Here is a 27,223-nt window from a genome sequence, read left to right as displayed (position 1 = left end):
TGAAGGGTCAGAAAGCTTTCAGATTTCATTAAAAATATCTTAATTCGTGTTCAGAAGATGAGGTTTTGAACAGCATGAGGGTAAGTAATGACTATATATATACAGTATATATAAAACCTTGATTGATGTGTGAACAATAGTGTGGAACAACGTAAGTGCATTTAAGTGACATAAATATCTAATAAGTAGAATTATTATTAGTAGTAGCATTATTTACATTGTTGGGTGAACTAATACTCACATCGAAACAGTAATGGTTCCCTTGAGAATTTTTTGCTCAGCCAGCAAAAATATTTCCAATTGAACTTGTTGCCAGGCACTTGTTGCCACCTGTTGCTGAATCAAAAAACCCTACCATTAATGCACAGACTGGCAGCTTGTCTGGAACGTGTAAACACAGAAAAGAAAATTGATACAAACTGTGAAAAGCCCCCAGTGCTGTTAGACTGCATATTAAATTTGAGGACCGTAACTAATTGCTTTTTGACGATAAACAAATTTAATCCTTTAGAACCGAGGATGATGATTTCATAATTTGGCTTGACCTTTAGCAAATGAAGATTAGCAGGTGCTAATAGTCTGATCAGGGCTGAACCAAAATATGAAAGGCGACAACCTCTGCTGTCAAAAGAGGATTATATTAACTCTCTATTAACACTCCTATAAAAGAACAACATGAGCTCTCATTTTGCAGTAACAAGATGACATTTCTCCTGCTTCTTTGGAATTGCTCCTTCATGCGGTCTTCTTCATGAAAGAACACAAACCTTTTGTTCTTAAACCTGTTCTGAACCTTAACTCCTGCTGTGTTCAAAATTGAGGATAACTCATCCAGTCTGGTTTTAAATTGTCCTGACATTCTGTGTCTTATATAAGACCGTCTTTGCTTTTATTTATCTCTTAAGCCACCCCCTAGTGAGTGCTTCCAATGGATGCACATTTGTTTTTGAGATGTCTCCTAAACGTACATCAAATGCACACACTGTGTAAAAGAAAGCGGTACATTCAGTTACATCAAATCTTTCCAAACATATAAATGGTAAATAAGACACAGTCAGGAAATCGCATGTCACTCATTTGCCAGCCAATTTGACAATTTGTAGACATAGTTATTTTTGGAATAAAGGCATTATGTTGTTATTTGACTGCTTTGAATAATGGCATTACATTAGGTTTTCATAAACACATATATATATACTGTATTATATATTATTATATATATATTATTATTAGCAAAAAGAGATAACTGTCACATAATTTTAAACATCATGTTTTTTTATTATGCTATCATGTTTTTATTGTGTTTTATTGTGTTAGTTAGCTGTATTCTTCTGTAATTTTTTATTCTAATCAAAATAACTCAACTGCGGTTTGATTGAGATTGGAATGCACAATTAAAAAACTATATATGTTAATCCAAACAATATACCCCCACACACACAGCCACGTATATTTTATGATAGCCATTTGGAGCTTACACTCTGGTGACTCACTTGATCATGACGAAAATGACTTTGTGGGAAAAACATTCAAACTGTATACATTAAATATCCTGATGGATTCATTTCCATAGTAATAGATTTTTAGCGCAGTGATGGCTGCTGTGTTAGAACCTGTGAGATTTCAGCAATCAACAAGCAACATACAAATGATACAAAGAATATGCAAATATACAGCTGCCTCGTGTGTTGTAGTACTGTGTGGTTGGGGAATCTGGTTATGCAATTCAATAGGCCATGAATTATAAACACTACAGGCCATGTTCTCAGTCCTGGTTGTAAATCAGTTGATTTATATTAGCAATATCACAAATGAGCAACACTATCGCAAGGCTTTTCTTGTTCTGTGTTTGTCATCTGATACGTGGTTGCATTTTTTGTAACTCTCTGTTTGGACTAACAGAGACAATCTTTGTGATATACATCACAAAATATAACAGTTAGGATTGTCAGCATAGAACTGAAGGAACTGTGCAGGATCTGTCTGCAGTAAAAGTGCACATAAACATGTTGTGATGCTGTCAGAACAAAAAGTGACAAATCAACAAATGGCCCAAGGCACAACAAAACAGTGACAATAAATGTCAGCACTGTGCTGTGATTTTGCAAACACTTTATTCTTGGACACCGAACTATGCTAGAAAGCCATCATTTTGGAAGGATATATATGTGACATGTGAGTTGAAAGGAGAAATTATGTTAATTAACTCTTGATTTGCACCGTTGGATGATATATTAGTTGAGGTTGAACCGAGGTTTGAAACTCTTTAATTATTTACAGTAGAATGTTACAGGAAGACTTTAATAAATAAGTATAATAAGATATTAGAATAAAAGCTTTAATTAACCCTCAACATAATGAAACATATGACATAAGAAATGAAAACCAGTATTATCAGAGTGATATTAGCGATTCTAAACTTTATATCATGTATTGTGATCTGCGTTTAACTGATTTAACTATAAATAAATTGTATTGCTTTAGTAATTCATTTATCTCTGTATATTATATCTAAATAGAAATTGAAAGCGATTTTGTATGACAGATGTTTGAATGGTATTACAAAAAAAACTTGGTTGTGTAGTTAATTCCTCATCACATCCATGACATGTTCAATGTTATTCATTACCAGTAAAGATTTTTTTTCCCATTACATTCTAATAAGTGATTCTTTATATTCCCGGCACACTCTCCGGAATGTAGTGCATTCCATATGACATACATATGCTTGAGATTTTTATGGTTACAGACTGCTTAATCACACTGCAAATGGGATATGTATCTCTAGGATTTCTCCAGCTCATCCAAAGGCCAAAACATCATCTGTAGGGGCAAGAAAAGGACACCATCAATTCAAAACAACTATGTATATCAACATATCTGCACGTTGCCTCAATAGACAACAGACCACAGCCACATCCACTACCTCACAGTAGTCAGCGAACAGAAACACAGAATGCATGAGGATACTCAGTGGGCAAGGGTTTTCTTTTTTATTTTAATTACTTCTCTTAATGAAAGCTGTTCTTGGTTATGTAAAAGGGCAATTGAGATATTTCTCATGTGGTTGTCTCTCTGTCTAGTGCTGATTTAAATCTTTAAATGAAGAAAAAGATTCCTCTGACAGTGATCGAAAGTACGCTCACGACCATTATATTGTTGTTATGTTGTATTTGAATGATAAACTCATTTAGGAATCTTTATAATTAGCAAAGTGAAACAAAATGAAAACACTGTAACATGGGGTGTTTTTACCCGTCAGGGCAGAAAAGCACCCAAGGGAGTCTCTGTCCTCTCAGCTCTCACATGACCTGTGTCCCTTCATCCAGTCGCTCTCCACAAAAGCAGCTAATGGACACAATGTTAATTGGTCAGGATCACTAGATTTCTTCAGTCTTTCTATTCTGTTTTGTTGTTGGTAGCTGATACATTGCTATATCCTAGTATTAAGATAGCATTATGTCTTTCCAAACCAGAACATCACAAAAGAACATACTATATATGGTCGATATAACCTAACAATTTTGGTGTCCATTGATCTTCAAGAAGAAAAAGAAGAATAAAAGCACTGAGACATTTCTTAAAGCACTTTACCTTTTAAAAATATCTCATCTGCCACACAAGAAAGAAAGTAACATTTTTGGGATGTCATGAAGTTGGTTAAATGATCACGTAAGTTTCATTTTGGAGTGAACTGTCCCTTCTATCCATTTTGAAAGAGACAATAACGTTCAAAACCGTTCGAAAGACACCATTGCTGGTGATAAGCCAGCCACATAAAAAAAAAATTCTCATTTATTACACATTGTGCCAACAGCCACTGGCTCACATTCAAGCACTATCTGTGAGGTTCAAAAGTCTGAGGCTGTCTGGAATATATAAAATAATAATATTAAAAAATATATAAATACAGTCAACAACTGAAAAATCTATGTAAAAAATAATCAAATCAAATAAGCCAGTTTGTGATCATCTTGTTTCTGAGTATTGGAACATAGTTGCCCTAAATAAGTTCTTTTGTTGATTATATTTATAAAAGCAATGAGATAACGCACTTCTTGTTTTGTAATAACCTCTTTCTCCATTTTTTTATTTCTTTTTTTTGATCCAGCTGGTGGTTGGACCCCAAAATCTGCATCATGTGGAACGGTTTGATCCTTTCTATAATGAATGGAGAACAATGGCACCGATGTTGAAGCGTTGTGGAGATGTATCTTTCTGCTCATTGGGTGCTTGATCTTTACTGCAGGTGGATGTGATGACATCAACTAGAGTAAGACTATGATGTGAAAGTATTCTGTAAAAGTTAATGCCTAAATAAAAGCCCAGTTATTTTGATCTTTTTGCTGATCTGGGCCCATCAAGAGCACACCGTAAAGGGCAAAATAATTATTAACATTGAGATTTTGTAAATAAAGAAGGTCAGTGCACTAGGAGCTCTCTTCAGCCCGTAAATATCTCCATCGTGATGCAAATGTGACAAAAAGACAAATGTGCTGATTATTATACTCCATAACACAGGTGTGAAGGTGAAGTATTTTTACTCTTTGATATATCATGACCTATTTTAGGTCAGTCTCATAAATCTAATTACCTATTGCATTGTAATGTAGTTTGAACTCAAGCCGACCTTCAGAGAGTATTGTCATTGAACGCATATGATACGTTTTGTTTCACTCATATTCTGTCACTTTTCATTAAGGAAACAATGAAGCACTGCAAAATATGCGAACAGTCTAATCTGTTCAAGCATAATTGATTAGATTCTTAGATCTTTCTGGTTTGCATTTGCTACAATTGTGTTTGTGTGTGTGTGTGTGTACTGGCATTTGTGGTTTATGAGGACACAAATGTGTATACTAGTACCACGTAAACATGGTTTATGTGGACACTTCCTTTGTCCATGTAAAACGAAAGCATTAAACAGTGTTTTATGAAATTGTATGTATAAAATAAAGTACAGTATAAAAACCATTACGCCTATGGAGAGCCCCGTAAATCACACATGCAAGTATGTGGAGCAGCGAGGTGGCATCCCTCGGCAGCCCCCGCAGTGGTGTGTGTGTGTGTGTGTGTGTGTGTGTGTGAGCAGGAAGAGAATGCAGTGAGGACACTGTCCTGACATATGGAGACTGGTTCCAATTAGTAACCTGAAATCAAAAGCTGAGAGCACGTGACACCTTATATAGTTCTCTTAGCAGTTCCCCCATACACACACATGCATTACAGTCTCTGTAAAAACATACACAAACATTATTAAAATGTTTTAACAATACTTAATTCCCCAGCAACCACACAGGCACACCAGACCGATCAATTTTTTTCCAACTGTGCATTTGGCTTGATGAGTGAGTGATCAAATTATGTGATAATGACATCCTGCACGTCTCTTTAATAAATATCCTCTTCCTCCATCTCACAGCACAGCAGCTCTGGAGACAGATTCGTTTAGCAGATACAATACACTCCATTTGTATTAGAAATCATCATTTTACTGATATAATTCAGGCTGTATATGATGATTACTTTTTCCTTTTTTCGTTATAAGCTTTTGCCATTTGATCTTTTTAGCTAAGACCTGATGTCGCAGCAAAACATAGACGTAATGTCCCTTCCTTCTCTACAATCTGACTCGTCTTACTCTCATAGAAAATGATTAAACTTCCGCATGGCGTTCTGGTTCCTCTTCTGTTATGAGCCCAGCATGGATGTGTGGAGCAGCGAGGTGGCATCCCTCGGCAGCCCCCGCAGTGGTGTGTGTGTGTGTGTGTGTGTGGAGGAGATGGATGGGTTCATGTTTGCCCTTGGGGGAAGTGATGGAGCAGGCTGTACCAACATCGTAGAGAGGTACTTTACACATGCTGCATATAGACATGTGTCAGGTAACAGCTAATGACTGTTAGGCAACATACCATAACAAGACAGTGATATAAACTGTGTAGACAAAAAACAGTTTTATATATTTGTAAAACTACAATTGGTGAAATGTGTCTGAAATTTTATTCAGGTTTGATCCTGTGTTAAACACTTGGACTGAGATGGCTTCAATGCATCAGAAATATCACAAATACAGTGTTGTACCGGGTGAGCTATGAAGCAAGTTTACTTCATCAGCAAATCATACACATTGAGCTGGATATGTGCTGCAAACATCAAAATGTATTCATTTCCAAATCATGTAATATGGTAAAACTATTTTGAGGTCTTAGAACTGTGAAAGTATTCTGTTCATCGATAATCTGCTCTGTAAGCATTTTTGTGTGTTTGTGTGTGAAGAGTAATAAAAGCAAGTGCAAAAATGCAGTCTTCAGTGGTTCTTCGGAGGGGTTAAGATGTATGTATGTAGCACAGTTATTGTGTAAAGAACTGATTGCATTGTTCTTCAGTGGTTCTTTGGGGTGGTAAAGGTGCTATATAGCACTACTGCTGTATAAAGTAGTCATTAGGTTTTTTTTTACTGTGTTTGCACTTGGATGGGATTAAAAACATGACACACATTCCAAATATGGGTTGCCTACAACTCATTTTATTATATCTGACTTTATTATATCTCAAATTTGTAGGTTTTATGTGCCAATAATGTGCTTAAAGGGATAGTTCGCCCAAAAACTCAACCCTAGGGCATCCAATGGGTAGTTTACTTTTTTCTTAAGTAAAACACAAAGATTTTAACTCAAAGTTAAAACTGCAGTCTGTCAGTCATATAATGGAAAGAGGTTACAATTATCATCTACAAGACAGCTGAAGTAAGAGTTATTATGTTACCTCATATCATATTTAGAAATCACCTGTTTAAAAAAACCTGTTAAACCTGTTTATTTCTTCTTGTTGCATTATTTTGTATGTGTATAAAACAACAATTCAGCCTAAAATTATGATGCTGTACATATATATTCCCTGGCATGTAAGCACTCATTTTATATGCTGTTAAATAAATACATTTAAATGTTTTGAAAGTTTGATGTATTTTGTTTCTCAGTAAGCATTTAATACAGGAATTTGATGCTTTGAAGATGCAGTTAGGTAAGAACTGGTTATTTATCATTTATGTTATGTAAAAGCATAATTTAGAAGCGTACTTGCTCATCTATGGTAGTCATATATGGTACATCTAATGGTGCTGTGTAGCACATATTGACAAATGGGCTTTTATGCTTCTTATGTTTAATAATATGTGCTATATAGTTCCAAAAGAGATCCCCCTATAATAACAAGCCAAAGAACCACAGCAATAAACTGCTTTATGTCATCTTTTATGACTTTATAGCACCATCTGACAATACTCAGTGCTAAAAAGCACTAAACTTGGTTCCCCTATGATTACGAGCAAAAGAACCATTTTTAGTGCTATAAATCAAATTTTTGAGTGTTTGTTTTTGGAATTTAGTAAAAATGCATAATTTAAGTAAAATCCTCTTAAATTTCCACCTTGCAATATTGCCAAAGGTCCCCATATAAGCTCCCATTGAAGGTTTTTAGAAATGTACCTTTGCATCTATAAATAATTAAGTCTTTTTTATTGTTTGAAAAACCATATTATTCTGTCTTCTGTCATTTAGTGTGAGGGGAAATGGCAGGGAGAAGAGATAAGAATGGGATTGGGAAATGTCACCAACTGCGTTTGAACTTGCATCACCCTCATGGGAAGCAGTGCGCTAACATCTAGACCACAGCTCTCACGGTTACTTATTAAACAACTTTTCATCTTTTAAAGAAAAACAATTTAATGCCGCCATTCTCCACTTAATAAAAACAGGCCGGAGTATGTTAATGTTTTTATGTTAGTAGTGATCCGAAAGCCCCTGCTGAAAGCTCGCAGACACTCACACAAACATAGAAAAAGTGGTCAGAGCCATAAATATATTTCGAGGGGATGGGGCAAATATAAGTACTACACTTGAATGTATTAATGCCTATTTCTGTCTGTGAGAAGTGAGGGTTAAGAGAACTCTCACAGCCCTTTTCTGGATGTTTACTTATCAGTGCACTTGAGCAATGCTTACAGCCTTTTCAGGGGAAAGGAAAAAAAAAAACATTTACATAAAATAAATGTAAATCCTGTACAGACCCAAAATAAAGTAGATTCGTTGGATTAGATATGAATTACTACAGCAGCATTGTCTTCATCTTTATATATATATATATATATATATATATATATATATATATATATATATATATATATATATAATAATGAAAATACAATTCTACACCAGTAGTACATTTGCCAAATACTATGATGTTGTGCACAATATTGCATACTCACAGTAAACTGTTTTATTCAAAATGTCAATGAATGAAACCACAGCCATATTGTTATGACATTCAATAACCAAATATATTTTCCTTTCTTGTAATGCTTCGATAAGTAACTTTCATTAGAGTGCTAGTAGAGTGTTATTAGGCTGATATGGTTAGGGTTAGATTAAGCTGACATGTTCTTGAAAAACTACCTACAGTAAGCTGACATGTCTGTTGGGAGCTCATCATAATAAAGAGTTTGCAGATATTAATCAGACAGTCTACTTATACTCTAGTGAAAAATTAGCTGCCATGCAAGTGCACAGTTACTTATTGTCAACAGAATGTTCATAAGGGACCATCCAAATAAAGTGTTACCAAAAAAATTACTTTAGTAAATTGAAAATAATTAACTCGCATGTTGTTTCAACGGGATATGACTTCCTGTTTTTCAAAGAATGGAAATAGATATCTAACAAAATGTTAAAGTTGCTTTTTTACATACAAGCAAAGAATGGTCACTTTTACTAAGTGGTTTGGACATTGTGCAAAAGACATGATCCTTTTTACTTGAAATTCCTGTTAGCTGAAAGTTTCTCAAAAAAAAAAAAAAATACAATCAGTCAATCATAAAAAATTTAAAAAGTTAAAATATATAACTTTATAATAAAATATATAACTATAATAATTTCTAAATTGAAAGTGTTTTAGATGACTATTTTAGATGCATGGAACAAGCTTTTCTTTCAATTGAATAAAGAGTTGTACTGTCATTATAAAACTCTCCTTTCATTCTGTGAAGTGTACTGCCACTCAGATTTTTACTGCATGATAAATACAGTATGAGCAGCACTGCAGAGCAGTTTGTGTAATGTTTATCCAGAAATGAATAAATATTATTTCTGCTGTTTAAAACAAATAAAGAAAGAATAGTCTAATTATGTGCAAACAGTGGGAATCTCTTCATTTGTGCAGTACGTGCATTTAAAAAAAGTTCATGTACACACTACATTCAGATTCATAAATTGGAATGAATCAGTCTGACTGAAATAAAATTATGTAAACAGCCAATGTAGAGTAAACTAATATGTGGAAAGGATATTTTGTGTTTTACAAAAGTAAGTCTTACAGGTTTGTAAGAACATGATTCTGTAAATGTGTTTAAATTAGCACGCTTTTGAATGGCAAGTATGCATGACAGATCCGACGGTACTTTCCTGACCAGCTGAACGCTTTAACGCCCTGGAAGGAACGCCAGAGAGCAGCCAGGCAGAGCAGCGTGGCAGAGAGGTCAAACCTGACCGCCAGAAGTGGACCCCTGTCAAACCGATGAGGCACAAACGCTTTCAAGTGAGCATGTTCTCGCAGCAACCTGTTTTCTATTCTCCATCGCCTATTGACATTTTAGCGCACGCCTATTGACTTCTTTGACTTTCATCCTGAAGTACAGCACAGCAACAGCTGACACTTTATTGACAATCTTGCCTCCTGGCTGACAGAGAAAAAATGAGGTTACAAGTTCTTAGTGTTTTCTTCCATCTCCTGTCGTGTTTGCGGTTTGGAGGTTTCCCTGACTGTGTTTGGTGGGACACCGCTGGCAGTAGGAGGCTCAGATGGGATATCAACTCTTACATCAATTGAGGCTCATAACCCTGACTCAAACACCTGGAGGTGTGAACTATACTCTTACATATCCATCAAGTCTACTCTTCTCTTTCTTAGACAACGTTTCTTCTCTTTCCTCTCTTGACAGATACTTTGGGTGAATGAAGACTAAACACCCAGGCAGTAGAGCTGTCTTGCAAAAAACACACTGAATTTGTGCTTTATTTGCCAAACTCTTAGTGCTTTTTAAGGGAGATGTATCTGATAGATCTGTGACTTTAATAAAATGAGTTATAGTAGTTTTATGACTGGTGGAGCTAATATGTTACGTTAGAAGTGAGTAATGAAAATACGAAAGTATAAAATAATTTAACATCAACCATCCATTACATTATACGAGTCTCCCTGGGAAGGATTTATTTACAGCCTGGCATGGAAAGTGCATACTTATTGAAAGTGCCTTGTTATGGACACTTACTAATGGACAGTCCCCCTGGAGCAATCTGGAGTTACAAGCATTGGTCAATGGCACTGTAATGAAAGCAGATTCTGCTGCTTCTTCATTTCACCTCTTTCAGATTAGAAACCTCAGGCCTTTGGATTTTCCATCCCAGACATCCAAAGTCTTCCTTATGCAATAACTAGACACAACTCTTAACAAAGCACAAAGCTTTTAAACACGAGACTGTGAAAGATCTCCATATCGCAGTCATTTTTGTTCACAAATGTGTATTTTTCTCCCAAGCTTTATTTATCTGAATGTCATTCAAAAACACACAAGGTGGTTCATAGAGAATGGAACATATCTTTGATATTTTGGGGAATTTAAGTAAAACATGATTGCATCAGACAGTACAAACCTTTAGGAGACTTATTTTAAAAATTAGGATATGTCAAAGACAGATAATCACTTCCATCAATAACCAATATTCAGGAAGACATCTGGTTATCTTGTGAGAATAGAAAAGAATAGATTTCTAGGTCAATTAGAGCAACCTCACAAAAATCCACAATATCTGAATGAATGAATGGATATTTAAAGTCCATGAGCATTTCTCTTGCATCAGGTTTAATATCCTTTTTACTTTAACGATAAGGACATTGGCTTATTTTATTTGTATTACCTTAATAATTTAGCATTGACACAAAGGAATGCATTTCTTTCAATAAATTCTCAGTGAATGTCAAAATGTGATGTCAATCAGTGTAAATAGAATCCATTGAGTTTGCACTTAGTCTAAATAGCACCTATGCTAAGAAAACATGCTATTTTCACTTAGCGTGAAGAGCATCTAGTCGCTCACAATTTTTTTTGTGGGTTTGTTGGTAAAAGATTTACCACTATTGTCATACGTTTAATAATAGCAAAAGTTTTTTATGGTATGGTTTTATGGGAAAGAGAACGAGTTCCTTGCCTTTGTATATGACTGAAATTAAACCAGCCAATAAAATTAATTGCACCTAAAAATGAGTGACCTAATCAAGGTTTTTATTTTTACTGGTTAGCAGTTCGCTGTAAGAAAGAGCGTATCGTTAAATGCTGGACGTCGACGCGATGCGTTTATGGCGCACGGCTTCATTTTATTCGGATTGCACGCGCGCGGTCGTGTCCGTGTAGTCGAGGATTTCAGGTGGTCCAGGAGATGGCGATGTAAGCTTTGAAGGAGAGAGAAGAGGGGCTGCGAGGACGACTTAGTGGCTTTACCTAACAGATGCAGAGGTGACAGCGTCTCAAACATTTCCCCGCCGCTCCACAGCTCTTCTGACGCGCAGCAGTTGCCGCTTTCTTCTCTTCTGACAAGGGTCCTCTGGGCTCGCCGGATACACCGAGACGGAACACGTGAATTCAACGAGGACAACAGATCATGATTCTTTAATTAATCGCCAACATCACCTCGTCTCATGGATGCAAAGTTGAATCGCACGCGACACACAGAAACAGAGATGTTTGAGGCGCCCAGCGGCGCTCTTCTGTAAGAGGAGGGTTTAATCAGGGTCGTTATCCGCCCCTTTATTGCAAGTGTCCATGGAGGACGGATCTATCTGGAGGACATTACCGTCGGAAGTCCTTCACGGACACTTCGCAGTGGCTTCTGTTAAAAATGTGCGGCGTTTGGGTCGCCAGTAACACGGTTATTTACAATGATGGGACCGCGCAGCCAGTCTCAGGCAGGTGAGAACATCATGTCATGTCACGAACGACTAATTCGTGTTCGTCTTTACTACTTTTTACATTTAGCATTTTGTTTCGTGAAGATGGCTTTGCTTTTGGGCACGAGCGCTGGAGATTTGCTAGTGGAAATAATGCATTACCAGCAAACACATCTGATTTATGATTTAGAATTAGAAGTATATTTTTTTAAATTTCCAATTTATTTGATTTATTTAATGTAACAAATCCAAAAAACATTATAAAAAAAAGTGTAAAAATGTAGTTGTCACTTTGGGTATCAAGTCGAGCTCAAGAAATATTGAGTTAATAAATATTGAGTTTGCTTTTGCTGTTGTTAAATTATTATTATTGTTATTGATGGTTGTATTAATAATATAATTTTTTTTGCTAATTATAAAGTGTTGGTTTTATATTCAAGTATTTTTTATTTAATGCTGTTTGTCTTTTTTGTTAATGAGTGGTGTAATTTATTTAATGAGCTATGCATTTCTCATTATTACTCTTGTTCAAGGAGTGAGTAATTATCCAAACATTTTTATTCAATATGTTTCCTTTGAATATTTTGCTGGATACTCTGCATAGCTCCACCAAATGGTTGAATCTGGTGTCTAATTGCGAATGTTGGTTAAGAAAATGAATGATTATTGGTTTAACACTTAAGGAGCTATTTGCACCTGATCTGTCATGTATTTAGATTAATTAAATGTTCAGTTATTATAAAAAATTTTATATGTATAGCATTGTTATGAGTTTTTTTTTTTTTTTACATTTTATTTAAAAAGCCAATGAATTGAGATGTTGCTTTTGACTACTGTACATATTATTGGTTCCTTGTCGAACATTCATACTGTGTCTGCGAGTGCACACAGATGTATTTTTTTGTATCAATGCCATTTTCCCCCTGAGGTGTGCCCATTTTTTATATCCTGAACAGAGTTCTTTTTATTAGCGTCTGAGCACTGTATAACCCTTGAGCAAAGGCGCATTTTAGTCTGAGTTTCATGCACTGTATTTCATTGTACCCCTTGGCCAACCAAATCACCCTCCACCCACTCATCAGCGATTTGCACACTAATGCAGTCGCTCACTACTGTCATTACACACTCATGCATCCCTGAGAGCGCTAATAGAAACCATACAGGGAACATTCTAGACGATGTGACAAGAATGACATAAAAGGTGAACGTCAGTATGTGGATTTTAGTTTTTCGGGTGTAATTATGGCCAAGGGTACTGGTGAACTATCTGAAAGATGCCTTGTTATTGGATAACCGTTATATAGAGGCAGTTAAAGCTTTCTAGCTTAGAAGTTATTCATCTAGTTACAGGACAGATGAGTAAGCCTAGAGTAATGCATTCTTTCGGTAACCCCGCATTAGCCAATGGCATCGTGGATTCATTTTATATGCTTATATTTTTATATGCTTACATTATTGGTGTTTTTCATGACCATACTGTTTAGCAGCAATCCTTCCCCTCTCTCTCCATGTTATCAGAGCCAAGCATGACTCCGCCACGACGCTCATCCACTGCTGCTGACAGGTAAACCAAATCTCCCAAACATACAAAGTTGTAAATAAAAGATTATTGAAGTACATTTTACAGTTACTTGCAGTTTACGAAATTTTCTAGAATGAAACTAGTTTCCACAACCAACAGTGTAGATGTATAATTATGCAAATTGTGTCCAAACTACAAGTGTGTCCTACAAGTGCTTAGCTGCAGTCCTGACACAGTTTATGAATAATATATATTTTGTGTAAACATGCATAATGTATGTTATGTGATTGTATTTACTGTAAGATTTACGTCTGTTTCTTCAGGTTGCCTACGGAGACTGTTCAGAGGAATAACAGCAGTAATACTGGCGTTATTCTGGACATTTCCACCCTGAAAATGGCAGATGTGGACTCTGAGGTCCCTCCTCTACCTCCACGATACCGCTTTCGAGATCTGCTGCTCGGGGATCAGTCTTTTCAGAATGATGACAGGTAACGTCTTCATACGTCTTCATAAAACTATCTTATATGACCTCTAAAGTCTTAAAAATTAAGGGTGCTTATTGACAACTATGATACCGTGAGCACCCATGAAACCTTTCCATTCTGTAAAAGATTCTTTATATCTTTAGATTATTTTAAAAAGTGTTTTTAAGGAATTTTCTTAGAGCATACAATCTGCCTTTGTTGATGTAAGCCAAAGTGAATATATTAAGCTTCAAAGATCTGAACAACTATTTCAAATCATCGACTGTTATTATGTGAGAAATGCCTTTAATGAGAAGAAAAAGTGCACATTTAAATTATAAATGTAATTAATTTGTGACTTAAGTTAAACTAGAAAGGAATTAATAAAATAAATATTGTTTCAATCAATCTTTGCTTCCACATGCAGCACATTTTTGTCACTTGACAAAACATTTATTTCATTGTAGAAACGAGACCACGTTTCAGAATTTGTTTCATAATTAACATTTCAGAGCAAGCATGCAATCAGTGGATGGGAACTAATTGTTATATAATATCATATTTAAAGTGCAGCCTGTCAGTTGTGTATGTGCATGTGATGTGTTTGTTTTGTGTTTGATTTATGGAGATATATATCATATGTGTACACTGTATACGTAAGCATTGTCCTTGTGTAAGAACAAGATGAAATGTGAGCGTTGGGTTGTAGGGAGCTGTCCTTCGCTGTGGTGCTGAAGTTAAATAGAGGCTGAAATGCAGGACTGGAAATGTTTTTTCTTGCGTCTTGCTCAATGACTCAACGCTTTGTGTTGGATTCAAGGCCGTGACATACAGTACATTCAAGACCGCCTTAGTATAGGAGAGCCATTGTAGCATATTTAAATAGCTCTGAGCTGTTGTCTCCGATCATGCATAAAGAAAAAAAAACTGCGGTGAAATTCAGGGCAACCTTTCGAGAAAACTTTATCATCCTTGGGCTTTGAGTGTGATTTCTATTTCTGTGTAAGCTTACACGAGAAAAACAAGATTTCTGCATCATTAAGGTAACAATAACAAGCATCATGGCTGCTCTTGGTTTTCTTTGCGTATCCCTTATAGCCACAGTATTGGTTTTCCCACTGAAATATGCCCTGTGTTACCCCGCTGCGGTGTAATCTGTTTGTTTGGAATCCATCTGCTTTTGTTCTTCTGTTACTCTTCTTTTCTGTTGCATATTTCTGCTGGCCAAAGCAGGTAGTCACAAGATTTACTGGTTTGGTTTATTTGCCTTGCAACTATTGCGCACTATTATTTGAGCCCTCTCTGGCAGGTTGTAAGTGGTCCATATATCTCAGGGGAGTCTGCTAACCTTCAAACTTTTTCCTTTCTAAGTTTGTCTTTTTCAGGCCAGGCCAAGCCAGGCCAATTTAACGAGGACACTACATTATTTATCTTCACACTAAATCTCAACTGTGACTCAAGCTCCTTTAGACAGGAAGCACACGGAAAGCAATGTCCTGCTGTGTGTGTTTGCTGTAATGATGGGCTCATTCTTTCTCTGATGGCTTCTTTCCCTAACATGTCCCCTGTGAAGATATACCTGATTTTACCCTCGACAAATTGCCACGGTTGTAGAAGCAATAAAAAAGGTAAATGCATAGCTCAAGAGGATTGGTAAAACATTGTTTCAAAGAATAGCATATAGTTGAAATGTTTAAATGCATCATTGCTGAATAAAACAATTCAGTTGAGTAATTCAATTAAAGGTATATAATTATTAATTATGCCAATAGCCCTTTGTTTTATGAACTTACCTGGAATGTAGTCAGGTATTTGCAAATAATGACCGAAAATAGCCATTGTCATTCTGGAAACCTGTATCTTGTTTCGTGTCTCTGCGGTCTCTACAAGTACAATTCAGTTGAATAATTCATTACAGTGTTCTTGATTTGGTAAGTAGGTATAATGTAAATGTAAAAAAATTATAATTTTGGCAGAATGACAGTCAGTACATTATTCCCTGCTTAATTAAATTTCTCTCTGCCAGCTGTCATTTCGTTATTACGAGGTGCAAGGGACAGAAATGCAACTAGTAGGCAGGAATATGATAAAGTCACACTAAAATGTTCTACACTGCATTTCAGGTCTGTGCAAAAGAGCAATTTTGATCATTAGAGATTACTGCGTGTGTGCGCTTGAGTCAAAGGCTAATGCTTTGGTGTGGCGTGAAGTCGGGAATCTCCACATGCTGCTGTCATTTCAATTATGATTATGTGTGTGGGAATGTGTGCTTGTGTCTGTTACGAACACAGAGATTGAAGGCTGTTTGAGCGTGTACTGTATGTGTGTGCTTGTATGTCCTGTGATTATCTCTAAGGTTATCCAGAGGTCCTGTGCTTCAACTTTTCATTTCGTTATTCTCTCTTTTCAGTTGCATCACTTTTCCATTCATTTCAGCTTCTGTTCATCCCATTTTTTTACTGTTTATGTGTGTATATATGTGCTTATACACTGTGTGGGAGTTGAAGAGGACCGAGGACATTTTTCTCAGGCCAGAATGACAGTACAATGCATCAGCAGTGGTTTGTCAGCCTCATCAGACAGTCAGAGGTGACTTTGTTTCAGCCAATCACATCAATTTTGCCCTTTTTGTAGTTACGTCAGTGAAAGCTATTGCATCCTCATCACGGCATTATTCTGGGCTTAACAATCTCCACACAAAAATACAGATGTCTTTATGTCTGTAAATTGGTGATTTCAAAGTGTGTGACACATTAAAATTGTGAAGTAAAAAAGCAGAAATGGATTGAAACATACTCTAGTAACCTTCCAAAGATTTCAATATGGAGAGAACTTAATGGTGGTGTGTGGGTAAAAATGTATTTATACAAGTTTAAAATTAAACGTGTGTGTGTTTTCAAAAGCAATAACTGTTTGTCTATCAGTCAGACATTATGTCGGTATAAATATATTGCCGTATATAATCTATATTGATCTTTAGGAATGATGTAATCAGTCTGGAGGCTTTTAAATGACGTCAATCGGGCTGCGTGAGTGTGGAGGTGTTTTTCCAATGTGCTAATCTGGGTTTGTGCTGTCACGAGTATGAAAGGTGAAGGTGCTCTAGGGCTGTTCTTCAGCTGTTCCTCCTGTGATGCAGTCTAGACTAAAGGCCAAAGTAGCCTCTGCATCACGGTGAGTGGGCGAATGCAATTTATTGTCAGAATATCCGTCTTTTACAACAGCCACTGGCTGCGCCAAGCCGAAGTTTATCCTCGCGTGAATCATATGTTTAACTTTGCATTCCCAGAATTCTTCTCAGCGTGGCAAATTTACATTGATTTCCTGACAATAAAGTCACAGTCACTTAGGAAAGAGAGTTTGAGTTGTGGATCCGTTTGCAGTTTTATTTAAAAGGAGACAAGCCCCCCCCAAAAAACAGATACAATGATACACAATGAAGCCATTTTCATTTAGATGTTGTCGATTTCACAAACAATTACGAAGAAATGGCAACTGAGTCGTGCATTGATTTTAGACGTGCCATTTTGAAGAAGAAAAAATGATTTTATTGTATTTTGAACAACTGCATTTTGTCATTAAACGGATAAAGCCGTAATAATACTTGATGGGGAAAAAACTTTTGTTACAAATGCAATCATTTCTTTGGAGTGTTTTCTAAAGAATCCGTTCTGATATGTCGACATTAGCCTTCCCGAATAAAAGATTGTGGCAGAGCTGCCGATGCGACCTTTGGCTTGACAATTGCGGTGAATTAGACGACATTGTTGAAGCCCTGGCTGTCGAAAGTGATAAGCTGGTTTAATGAAGGTGGCAAAAGAGAGAGCCGGAGCGAGAGAACACGTGGGTATGTGCGTGTCACGCTGCTCAGCGAGTGTGAAGAGATGTCTCAGAGGTTAGCCGTGAGAGCCATTCAGCGGAGGGGGAGACATGCTGCTTAGTGGAGGTGGAGATTTCAATCCTCTCATTAGAGCCCGAGTAATTTCCCCAAGACCAGAAAATAAAACAGCTTGCATTTAATCTCATATTATGCTGCCGTCTCATATTACACAGTGCTGACAGGTGATTTTATGCTCGTTTTAATCTAGTTTCTCTTAAATCGGTTTGTCAGATTAGAGTTCAGACGTGCAAAAAGCAAATAAGCAGCATCGAAACGACAAAAAAGAAAAGAAAAACAGCAACAAATGACGCCATTTTGTCAAATTGTTTCACATGTCAAGTTGTGTAAATGTGACTGGATATAAATTTAATTTAGTTCACCTAAAAATGAAAGTTCAGTCATTCTGTCAAATCAATAAAAGTGTTTTCCCCCCTTTAGGAACATAAAATATGTTTTTTTTTTAGATATGTAAATACGTACCATTTGCTGCTGTCATTTCTTCACAATAAATAATGATAACGCATTTGTTTTCTGAAACAGATGAAAGTGTTGTACATATCACTTGCAGTTCATAAATGAAACATCTAAAAGGTTAATGTTCTATAGCATTTGATAATGTACCACCTACACTACAGCTAAGCAATGGATCTAACAAAAGCAAACGTGAGATGGAAATGCATTAGCTGAAGCATCCCGTGCTGATTGTGTTTGAGGTTTTTTGTCAAATTTTGTGCTTCAAGTACGGTGTTGTATCAGGTGAGCTACCGAACATTTACAATGTCATAAAAACCATACATACGTAACTGGTATTGCAAGTAATGTATTAGTACAACCCATGCACCACTGTAAAATTGTTTTAAGGTCATGATATATAGTGTTGTGCAAGTCTTAAGTCATATTGAAAGTCTTTTAATCATTTTAGTCATTTTTTTGTGTTTATGTAGCTAAACAATAGGCATATGTTTTCATGAGGCAATGTGGCAAACAACACAAACATTTTTCAACAGGCAAAAGAAGGAAGTCAATCGTACTTGTTTGGAATAATGAGGGTGGAAAAAAGATGACAGAGTTTTCATTTTTGGGTGAACTATCCCTTTAAGGGTAATATGCACATCACATTTTATGACCATGAATAAACAGTGTTATGGTCACAGAGTGTGTGTTGTGACCATGACAACTTATATTAGTGAGAACCACTGTGATACCCGTTATCTGAGTTTAAACAGGCTGTCTGCCTTGTTTACCATTTGAATTGCCTGCAAAGAGTGTGCTCCGTGTAACAGTGAGGCTAAATCCTTCTCTGATTGTGTTCACTTGAAATTGGTGGTCCTTTTTAAAAAAAGATGCAAAGGATGACAATACAATATCATCCCCCTGATTAATTATTCGGTCCCCCTTACTGAAAATGGCAGCCTATTAAGAGATTAGCCAATAAATCTCATAGGTATTTTTGGAATATTGAGATGATTGCATAGCAATTACATGGAGACAGTTCTCTGCTAAATAACATTCAGTAATAACACGGTTGTTTAATTTTCATTTTATGCTCAATTTTTGTTTTCTTTCATTCTCCTGGAGGGTTTGTTGAATAAAAAATAAATCTTAGAGTGAATTCTCTGGTTATGATATTAGACTCTTGTACTTGTTTTAAATGCCAAAAAAAACATGTTTCCATTTTCAAATGAATATTTATTTTAAAAAGTTACAAATAGTTATTATTTAATTTCGTTCATTTTTGTAATAATAATAATAATAATAATAATAATAATATATTAAAAATATTTTACATTTTAGTTTACATTTTATTTGCAACAATATTTTTTATTTTCTATCACACAGCTGTCTCTTTTAAATCTCAATTATTCATGCTTTTCCTTTTGTAGTGTCCCACTTAGATGCTCAGTTGTCTTGTGAAATGTGCCGTGAAATCTCACAATTACAGGCAGCAATGGTTCCTCTCATTTAGATGTCTTTTGGACTGTCTTTGTCTTTCCGTCTCTGCTTCCCTTTACTAAAGCACAAAAACATGGAACTTGTGTTGCGCGCAGAGCCACGTTCTGAATCATCCATCTGTAAAATCCATCGGCTTTATCTGCCTCATTCTCCCACCAGACTCTCAGACAAGAGCATCTTGCACATGCTGTATCAAGACTGGATAAGGATGTCATATTACGCCTGAAGGCATGAAGAATCCAGTACTTTGTGGAATATAATATCTGTAGAAGAGCATTAAAGGCAGTGCAGCATGCGTTGTTTCTCACACGCGTGTTCGCTGTTGTTTTGGCTGATGCCGTGCTGACTGAACCCAGTGGGGCTCTCGCACTGTTTCAGGCAGCTGCTGAAGAAATCTGGAGCTCTCAGCTCTGTGCTAATGTGTAGTGACGTGAAATCATCTCTACACTCAAGACTTCCATCTGCTGTTCTGAACGGGGAAATGGTTTAGTGATTAGTGGTCTGTACTGATAGATGCTGTGCTGGGAATTCTCTGACTGTGGTGTTCGTTTTTGAACATTTGTTTGCTTGATTTCAGATATTTTGTGCTTAACAGCAGAAAAAAAATAATCCACCAGTGTTTTACCACAGGCATAAGATAAGCCACCACACTTCATACCCAGTCATATGTTTTCTAATTAACCCTTCATCAAAGTACGGGTTTAATTAGTTGAGTCATTTCTTTACAATGTAAATGAGTAGTCATTACCTTAAGGGGCTCTTTGATAAACTTTAGCTTGTTCAGTCAAATTACAAACAATGCCTGGTTATGTACATCACATCTAATTCAAACTAATTTTATATATCCACTGTACTTTCAATTTTCACAATTCCAAATCATTTAAGTTTATGATTGAAAACGTACATAAATAAGTCTTAATTACACACCAATGTGCTTTATTAGTGCTTTCTTACACTAATCCCATACCTTATAATATTATCTAAAACAAATATGAATTGTTATTTATTATATTCTATTTTTATATTTCAATGGAAGAAAGCGGTCACCAAAACGTTTTGGTTGCTTCGCATTTGGCTTCAGCAGAAAAAAGAAAGTTTGTGGTTGAAGGTGATGGTGAAGGTGACAGCATTGAAATTTTTGGGTGAACTATCCTATTAATATCAATGCATCATCAGAGACACAAACAGTGCGATGTAGCTAGGATTAAGAAAAAATGTATGTATATATATATATATATATATATATATATATATATATATATATATATATATATATATATATATATATGTATGTGTGTGTGTGAGAGAGAGAGAGAGAGAGAGAGAGAGAGAGGTCGTTAGAGTTAAATCTGTACTGTGTTATTTTTGCTGTTGTTTGTTTTTTTGTACTTAAGTGCAATCAATTTTGGTTGAAAAAATGAGAATTGTGTAAGAGAACTGTGATCTCAATTCCTATGGAGAAAAAAAAATTGTACTTCACATTTTAGCACTCTTCCAAGCTTGGTAATTCTGTTATTTTGAAGTTATTATTTCAAAGCTCCATAAATCGCTTATATCTGCTGAATCTTAACCCATATGCCTCCGGGGGAGTTAACACGACAAATCAATTTATTTATTTTTTACATTACAACTCAAATCACTGACTTCTGGCAACAGCCATATGCGCCTGTGAGAGAGTTGAGTTGTCATGACACCGGCTTCTTGGCTGACCTCTGACTCCACAATATTCTCTTCTGAGCTCACATCATATGACGAGTCAGAAGTCAGCAAAGGAGGGCAAAAATCCACTTTCTCTGTCTCTCTCTCCTTTAATGGCTGAATTTTCGGGGGCATTGGATGCAAAATTCACAAGTTGTTTGAATATAAATGTTTTTCCCCTGAGATTCCTCTCAGAATGACACAGATAGCATGCTAGTGAGAGAGATTCAAGGCTAAAGTTTAATATGCTCGACACTCCATGAAAGAGAGAGGCGGGGTTAGCAGAGCTCATTAGCATTTAAAGCAACACGGACTAGAATGGCTTGCTGAAAACAGCTGATTTTGACCGGGCCAAGAAGGCATTTTTACACTGCCATTGAGAAATTGTAACCAAAGTATATTATAGACTTTTTATTAAGACCTTAAAAAATCATCAACTTGTGGAAAATGGGTATCTGGTGACCCCTTTAAGGTATTTTAGTATGTTATTGTGTGAAAATATTTCTTGTCTTATGGCACATAACCAGTTGAAAATACATAGTGAAATACATTTCTCACAAATTGTGTAGTTTATTTGGCTATAACTAACCCTGGACCAAAAAAGTAGCATGGGTATATTTGTATCAATAGCAAAAAATAGATTGTATTAGACAAAAAATCTATTTTTCTTTTATGCCAAAAATCATTAGGATACTATGTAATGTTCATATTCCATGAAGATATTTAGTAAATTTCTTACTGTAAATATATAATGAAGATTTTCTTAATATTTAGATTTTAATTTCAGTTGATTCATAAATCCTAATTAAAAAAAAAAATAGGAGAATTAGGAGAAAAACATTTGAAATTAATACTTTTTTATGTTTACAGTTTAGCTTCTTATTTTTGGTTTATGTTTATATTTTTCATGATATAGCACTAGTGTATATATAACACTGTAACTTGATTAGTTAATTTATTTTTAAAAAAGAAAGAAAGAAAAGTTGGTTGTTGACGTGACTGTTTAGCAGATTCAGATTTCACTGAGATTTCTCCTCACGCCTCCTGAGCTCATAAAAATCAATAATTCTCTGACAGTAACAATAAGACTGTCTCAGGGAGGCCCGGGAAAGAGGAGTACTTCTCTTCCTCTGACCACAGGGTGTCACTGTGATGTTTCACTGGTGGAATCCCCCTGTCTGCTGTTCTCATAATCTACTGTTACATAATCATCCTCAGCGCAGAGACTGAGAAGAGAACTGAGATTCCCACTCAGCCAGTGGGCCGTTCTCTCTATTCGTGAAGATTTAATGCTTACAGCGTCGTGTTGATGTTTGCTTTCTTGCGCATGTGCTGTTATCTTTTATATAAAAGGTGTTTGGTCCCTAGAGACACATTACACAGTAAGCAAGCATGAACGGTTTCTTAAGGGTGAATGCTAACTTTTGGCCAGCAGGCCTACACATATTGAGCAAAAAAGGACAATGTAATTGAAACGTGTCTCTCTTTGTCAGTTTACCAGTGTGATCAGTAAACCCCACAACAGCTATACAAATAAGCATGGCTTGACTTGAGGAGAGGTGTGATATTATATTTCTAGACACTTTTGCTTACAATTTTCACTTGGCAAACCATATGGGATAAAATCCCATCGACTTTACACCCTTGCAGTGTCCTAGCAACCACCCAGTCACTATAGCAACCACATAGCATCGCACTGACAACCACCCAGAATAGTGAGCAACTGCATAGCAACACCCAGGTGATCAGCAACTACACAGAGCACCCGAGCAGACACAATGTGTTAAAACAACCACACAGAACAATGTAGCAAAGGCATAACAACAGTCCGAAGACCAGACCAGCAACTTCACAAAACAAGCGATGCCTTAGCAGTAAGCAAGCAGCAAGGTGCTAACAACCCCCAGGACGCTTTAGCAACTGCATAGCAACCGTCCAAAATACTGCACCCTGGTGGCAAGTTGCATAATCATTTTCTTCAGAATTTTTTAAATATTTAGTCCAATCTGCCTATGATTTGCTGTACCATGTTGGCAGAAGCTGTTTGAACTAACTCTGCCCACCAATTGTCAACAGTACAAAAGACGTTTCTCAACCGCCCCTTGTACTGGTGTAAATGGTAAAGCTCTTGCCATAGTGTTTTTGACATGATCGTCCCAAGTTCGAATCCACATTTTGCTGAACCCTTTCTTTTCCATTTTTAAATCCTATCGCATCAGAAAGTCAATTAATTTCAATAAAAACGTAAATAATCAAAGTTGAAAATAAAGTATCAGATAGAGTAAGAGTAGAATTGGCAAGGCCCCAGTAAGACAGCATCCGTTTTATAATTTTTATTAAAATTATTATTTACACTCAATACCTTATTATTGTATACTGTTTTATGTATTACAATACTGAGGTGCAGATAATTGGCACTATTTATAATAAGTAGTATGTTATGAAAAGCAGAAGATCCTGCTATTTTAACATTGCATGTGCTTTAAATTGTATTATAACTATATCTGCACGTCATTAGCCAATATTATTCACGCAATTAATTTAATCTGAATCCTTTAACTTTCTATTAAGTTATATAGACCTATTTTTATTGGATTGAATTTGTTTAAAAAGCTATTTCTTTGTGTCCTCACTTTTTATTAAATATTTCCAAATGCTGATAATAATGCTGCAGATTTTTTTTATGCATATCACATACAGCCCATTATCTTCACCTTTCATCTCTCCATTGAAAGGCTGTATTATTCAGCATTATTAAAACGTGCGGGTCAGCTTGATGTCTTGGTTTTGATGTGGTAATGTGATTCGGTTCAGGCAGACTTGTGAGCGGGACTTGCGCAGTTGAGGCTGTAGGCTGGAGAATCTTCATACCCTATTGAGCGCTGAAGACTCCACGCGCCTCAGTCCTTCAGTCGTGAGAGAGCGCGATTATCCTCAACGCGCGTCCGGGAGCAGGTGTATTTACGGATGCGAGGTAAAGTGAAGCATGAGCCCGCGCTGACAGCCCCCCGTCCATCTCTGCTGGCGGCAACTTGTGAGCCGGAAGAATGGCAGGTGCCAAAAGAACCGAGTCGCCGTCCGAAATCGACCCGGACGCGAAGACCGAAGCCAGGAAATCCTTCGAGCACATTTGGCTCAATTCGGGGGTGCCGGTTCGGACGATGGGTTCTTTTGAGAGCGATGCTGGCCAAAGGTACCGCAGTCCCGTTTCAAGCAGCATGCGTGCGTGTGTGTGTGTGTGTGTGTGTGTGTGTAAACACTGTTTGATCACAAAACTGCAGCATCCTCCAGCACGCGCCACATTCACAGAGAATAACTCAAAACTGACGCGCTAATGGCGACGCTGGGTGAAACGATCATGAAATATTTCGTGTTTTAGTGGAGCTTGCATGTTTCGTTCAAGAGGTCTTGAGTGCATGAAATCAGTGTTGTGTAAAATCCACAATCACTGGCACTGCACACCAATACGATCTAATACAGGACTGTCAGGTCTGCCTGATAATGCTGTGGCACAAATATTACATAAACGCACCTAAAACGTTTATAATTTAGTACGACTGACAGGAGGGTGCTGCATGTCTTTTTTTTTCCGTAAGTCTTTTATCTTTACTCATGCACTCATTTAATAGGTCTTTATTACATAAAGAAATAAAACTCAGATAGTTGTGGATATTGATTTGACGCTGTAATAATGCAAACTGCCAGCATTCTTCTTTTTTGAGCAATTCAGAAAGCTTGACTTGTAGAAACCTCTACTAATTCGGTGTCGAATACTCATTTGACAATCAAATATGATGCTTTGTGCAAATCGCTTTGTTCCCTTTTAAACAAACTACTTTTAAAGTGCTGGTGAACTAGTAAACGGATGTATTTTCATTTTCACATTTGCTCTGTGTGGCCTTTGTATCATGCTCATGCGTGTATTTATTTGATCAGTACATCTCAGCGGTTCGTTTTGAATGCATGTTTTATGACAGATGAGTTTACCTGTATTAGTGAGTTAATAATACAACCCCGTGGTCATGCCATTCGGATGTGATTGTTGACTAAAGCCAAACAGGCACCTGTAAAGCGTACTATCACTTATTATGAGGTGGTGTAAACCAATATCAGTCTATATGCAAAATCACATGAAATATGATTATTTCATCGTGGTTTGGTTAGGCACACCCAGCTCTTATCTCACTCTAAAGCAGTTCTTTCAGTGCGAGTTGAAGCTCTATGGTCCTAATGCAGCTTCCTGCAGAGTTGGTTTCATATCTGTTCAATGATGTCCTCTAATGTAATCCACTCAAACTGACCATTCAGCCTATTGCCCTATTGTGTACTGCGATAATGGTGCACAAAGGCACTCGTGTTTGCAGTTGAGCTGAATATGGGAGATTCGCAAAGGGAGAGGTCCAGAGTTGTGCAAAAAGGCCAAAATAATTTTTTATAAGGAGCATAGAGCGAGAAATGGATTACGTTTATACTATGGATTTTGTTTTTACAGTTATTTTTCAATTTCAAAGTGCACTGTAATGGTATTTTTATGTTGTTGTTTTTTTATATGGTCCAAGTATGAAATATTTAAATATATGCATTTTCTAAATTTCATGTAAATCCTATCGGCAGAATTGTTTGGCTGAGATAACGTTTGTAAGTGTTTAGGAAATTTTCCTGCTGCAGTAAAGTTCTCTTTTAGACCTTAGTTCTTGTAGTATATTTGCAAAACTCTTTAAATCATGGAGATGGAGGCTTTTAATTTCAGACGTCTGTCATGATGTCTAACCCCATAAACCTGTGAACCCCTGAAGGTAAAAGGTTTTGGTGACCAGCAGTGTTTAATTAACATTTATTGGCTGTATAAATAAAATATGATGTTGATGTAACATCTTGTCCTCCTGGGCTTTAAAGAAGGAAATATGTCAATCCCTGTCTCTCTATTGATCTGCCTGGTGGATGCCTTAACAACAATTTATAATAGACAAGTCTATCTTGCCATTAGTTGCCAAGAGCAGGCTATAAATAGCGCTCAAGCTTACACAAGGATAAATAAGAATCTTAATGAATCTTTCATACCGTCATCATGTCCAGTAATTGCAGTAAGGAAGAAAGCAATTTTTAAAAAACAACAATGATAAATTATAATTGAAAAATGCAGTGTGCCATTTAAAATTTCAACATCATTTGTTGCTTTAAATTACACATCACACAAATTCATTTGGATATATATTTGCACTATGAAAAGATTTAGAACTTTTTATTTACATGTGACGTTATTGTCTTTGGCTTGAAAATTGGTTTATAATATTTTAATAATATTAATAAAAATATATTTATAGGACCGTTACGCCCCTTTTCACAATAAAAAATAGTCTCTGATGTCCCCAGAATGCGTTTGTAAAGTTTTAACTGTAAATATCCTACATTTTTATAGTTTGTTAAAACTGCCACTTTTAAGGGTATGAGCAAAAAACACTAAATGTGTGTCTTTCCCTTTAATGCATTGGTCTTAAACTCTGCACATTTTTGCTCCAACCCTAATCAAACGCACGCGATCCAGCTAATAAAGGTCTTTAGGATCACTGGAAACATCCAAGAAGGTGTGATTTGAAGCTGGTTAGAGCTAAACCGTGCAGAGCTGCGTTTGAGACCAATGCTTTAATGCAAATGATCTGGTGCTTCAGGGAAGAGCGCTTTAAGAGCTCAGTCTTCAGCAATACC

General features: G+C 36.4%; 1 protein-coding gene across 15 annotated transcripts in view; it reads left to right on the top strand.

The window, feature by feature from the left end:
• The first annotated feature begins 11,470 nt into the window (after positions 1-11,470).
• The window catches only part of kcnt1b (potassium sodium-activated channel subfamily T member 1b), a 70,558-nt gene continuing 54,805 nt past the window's right edge, over positions 11,471-27,223 (top strand). For 3 of the 15 annotated variants that reach the window (XR_006251078.1, XR_006251077.1, XR_006251079.1), the window contains exons 1-3: positions 11,471-12,019; positions 13,516-13,561; positions 13,843-14,010. Coding sequence is in view for 12 of the 15 variants with exons in the window: in XM_043240675.1 (XP_043096610.1) it covers positions 11,989-12,019; positions 13,516-13,561; positions 13,843-14,010 (245 nt within the window). In the remaining 3 variants the exon portion in view is untranslated. Of the gene's footprint in view, positions 12,020-13,515; positions 13,562-13,842; positions 14,011-23,866; positions 24,711-27,223 lie in introns of those variants that run through there. The other 12 variants (XM_043240675.1, XM_043240668.1, XM_043240665.1 and 9 more) reach the window with 8 other exon arrangements.

The sequence above is a fragment of the Puntigrus tetrazona genome, chromosome 5 (assembly GCF_018831695.1).
Source record: "Puntigrus tetrazona isolate hp1 chromosome 5, ASM1883169v1, whole genome shotgun sequence".
NCBI lineage: Eukaryota > Metazoa > Chordata > Actinopteri > Cypriniformes > Cyprinidae > Puntigrus > Puntigrus tetrazona.
This window is presented reverse-complemented; position numbering and strand designations above follow the sequence as displayed.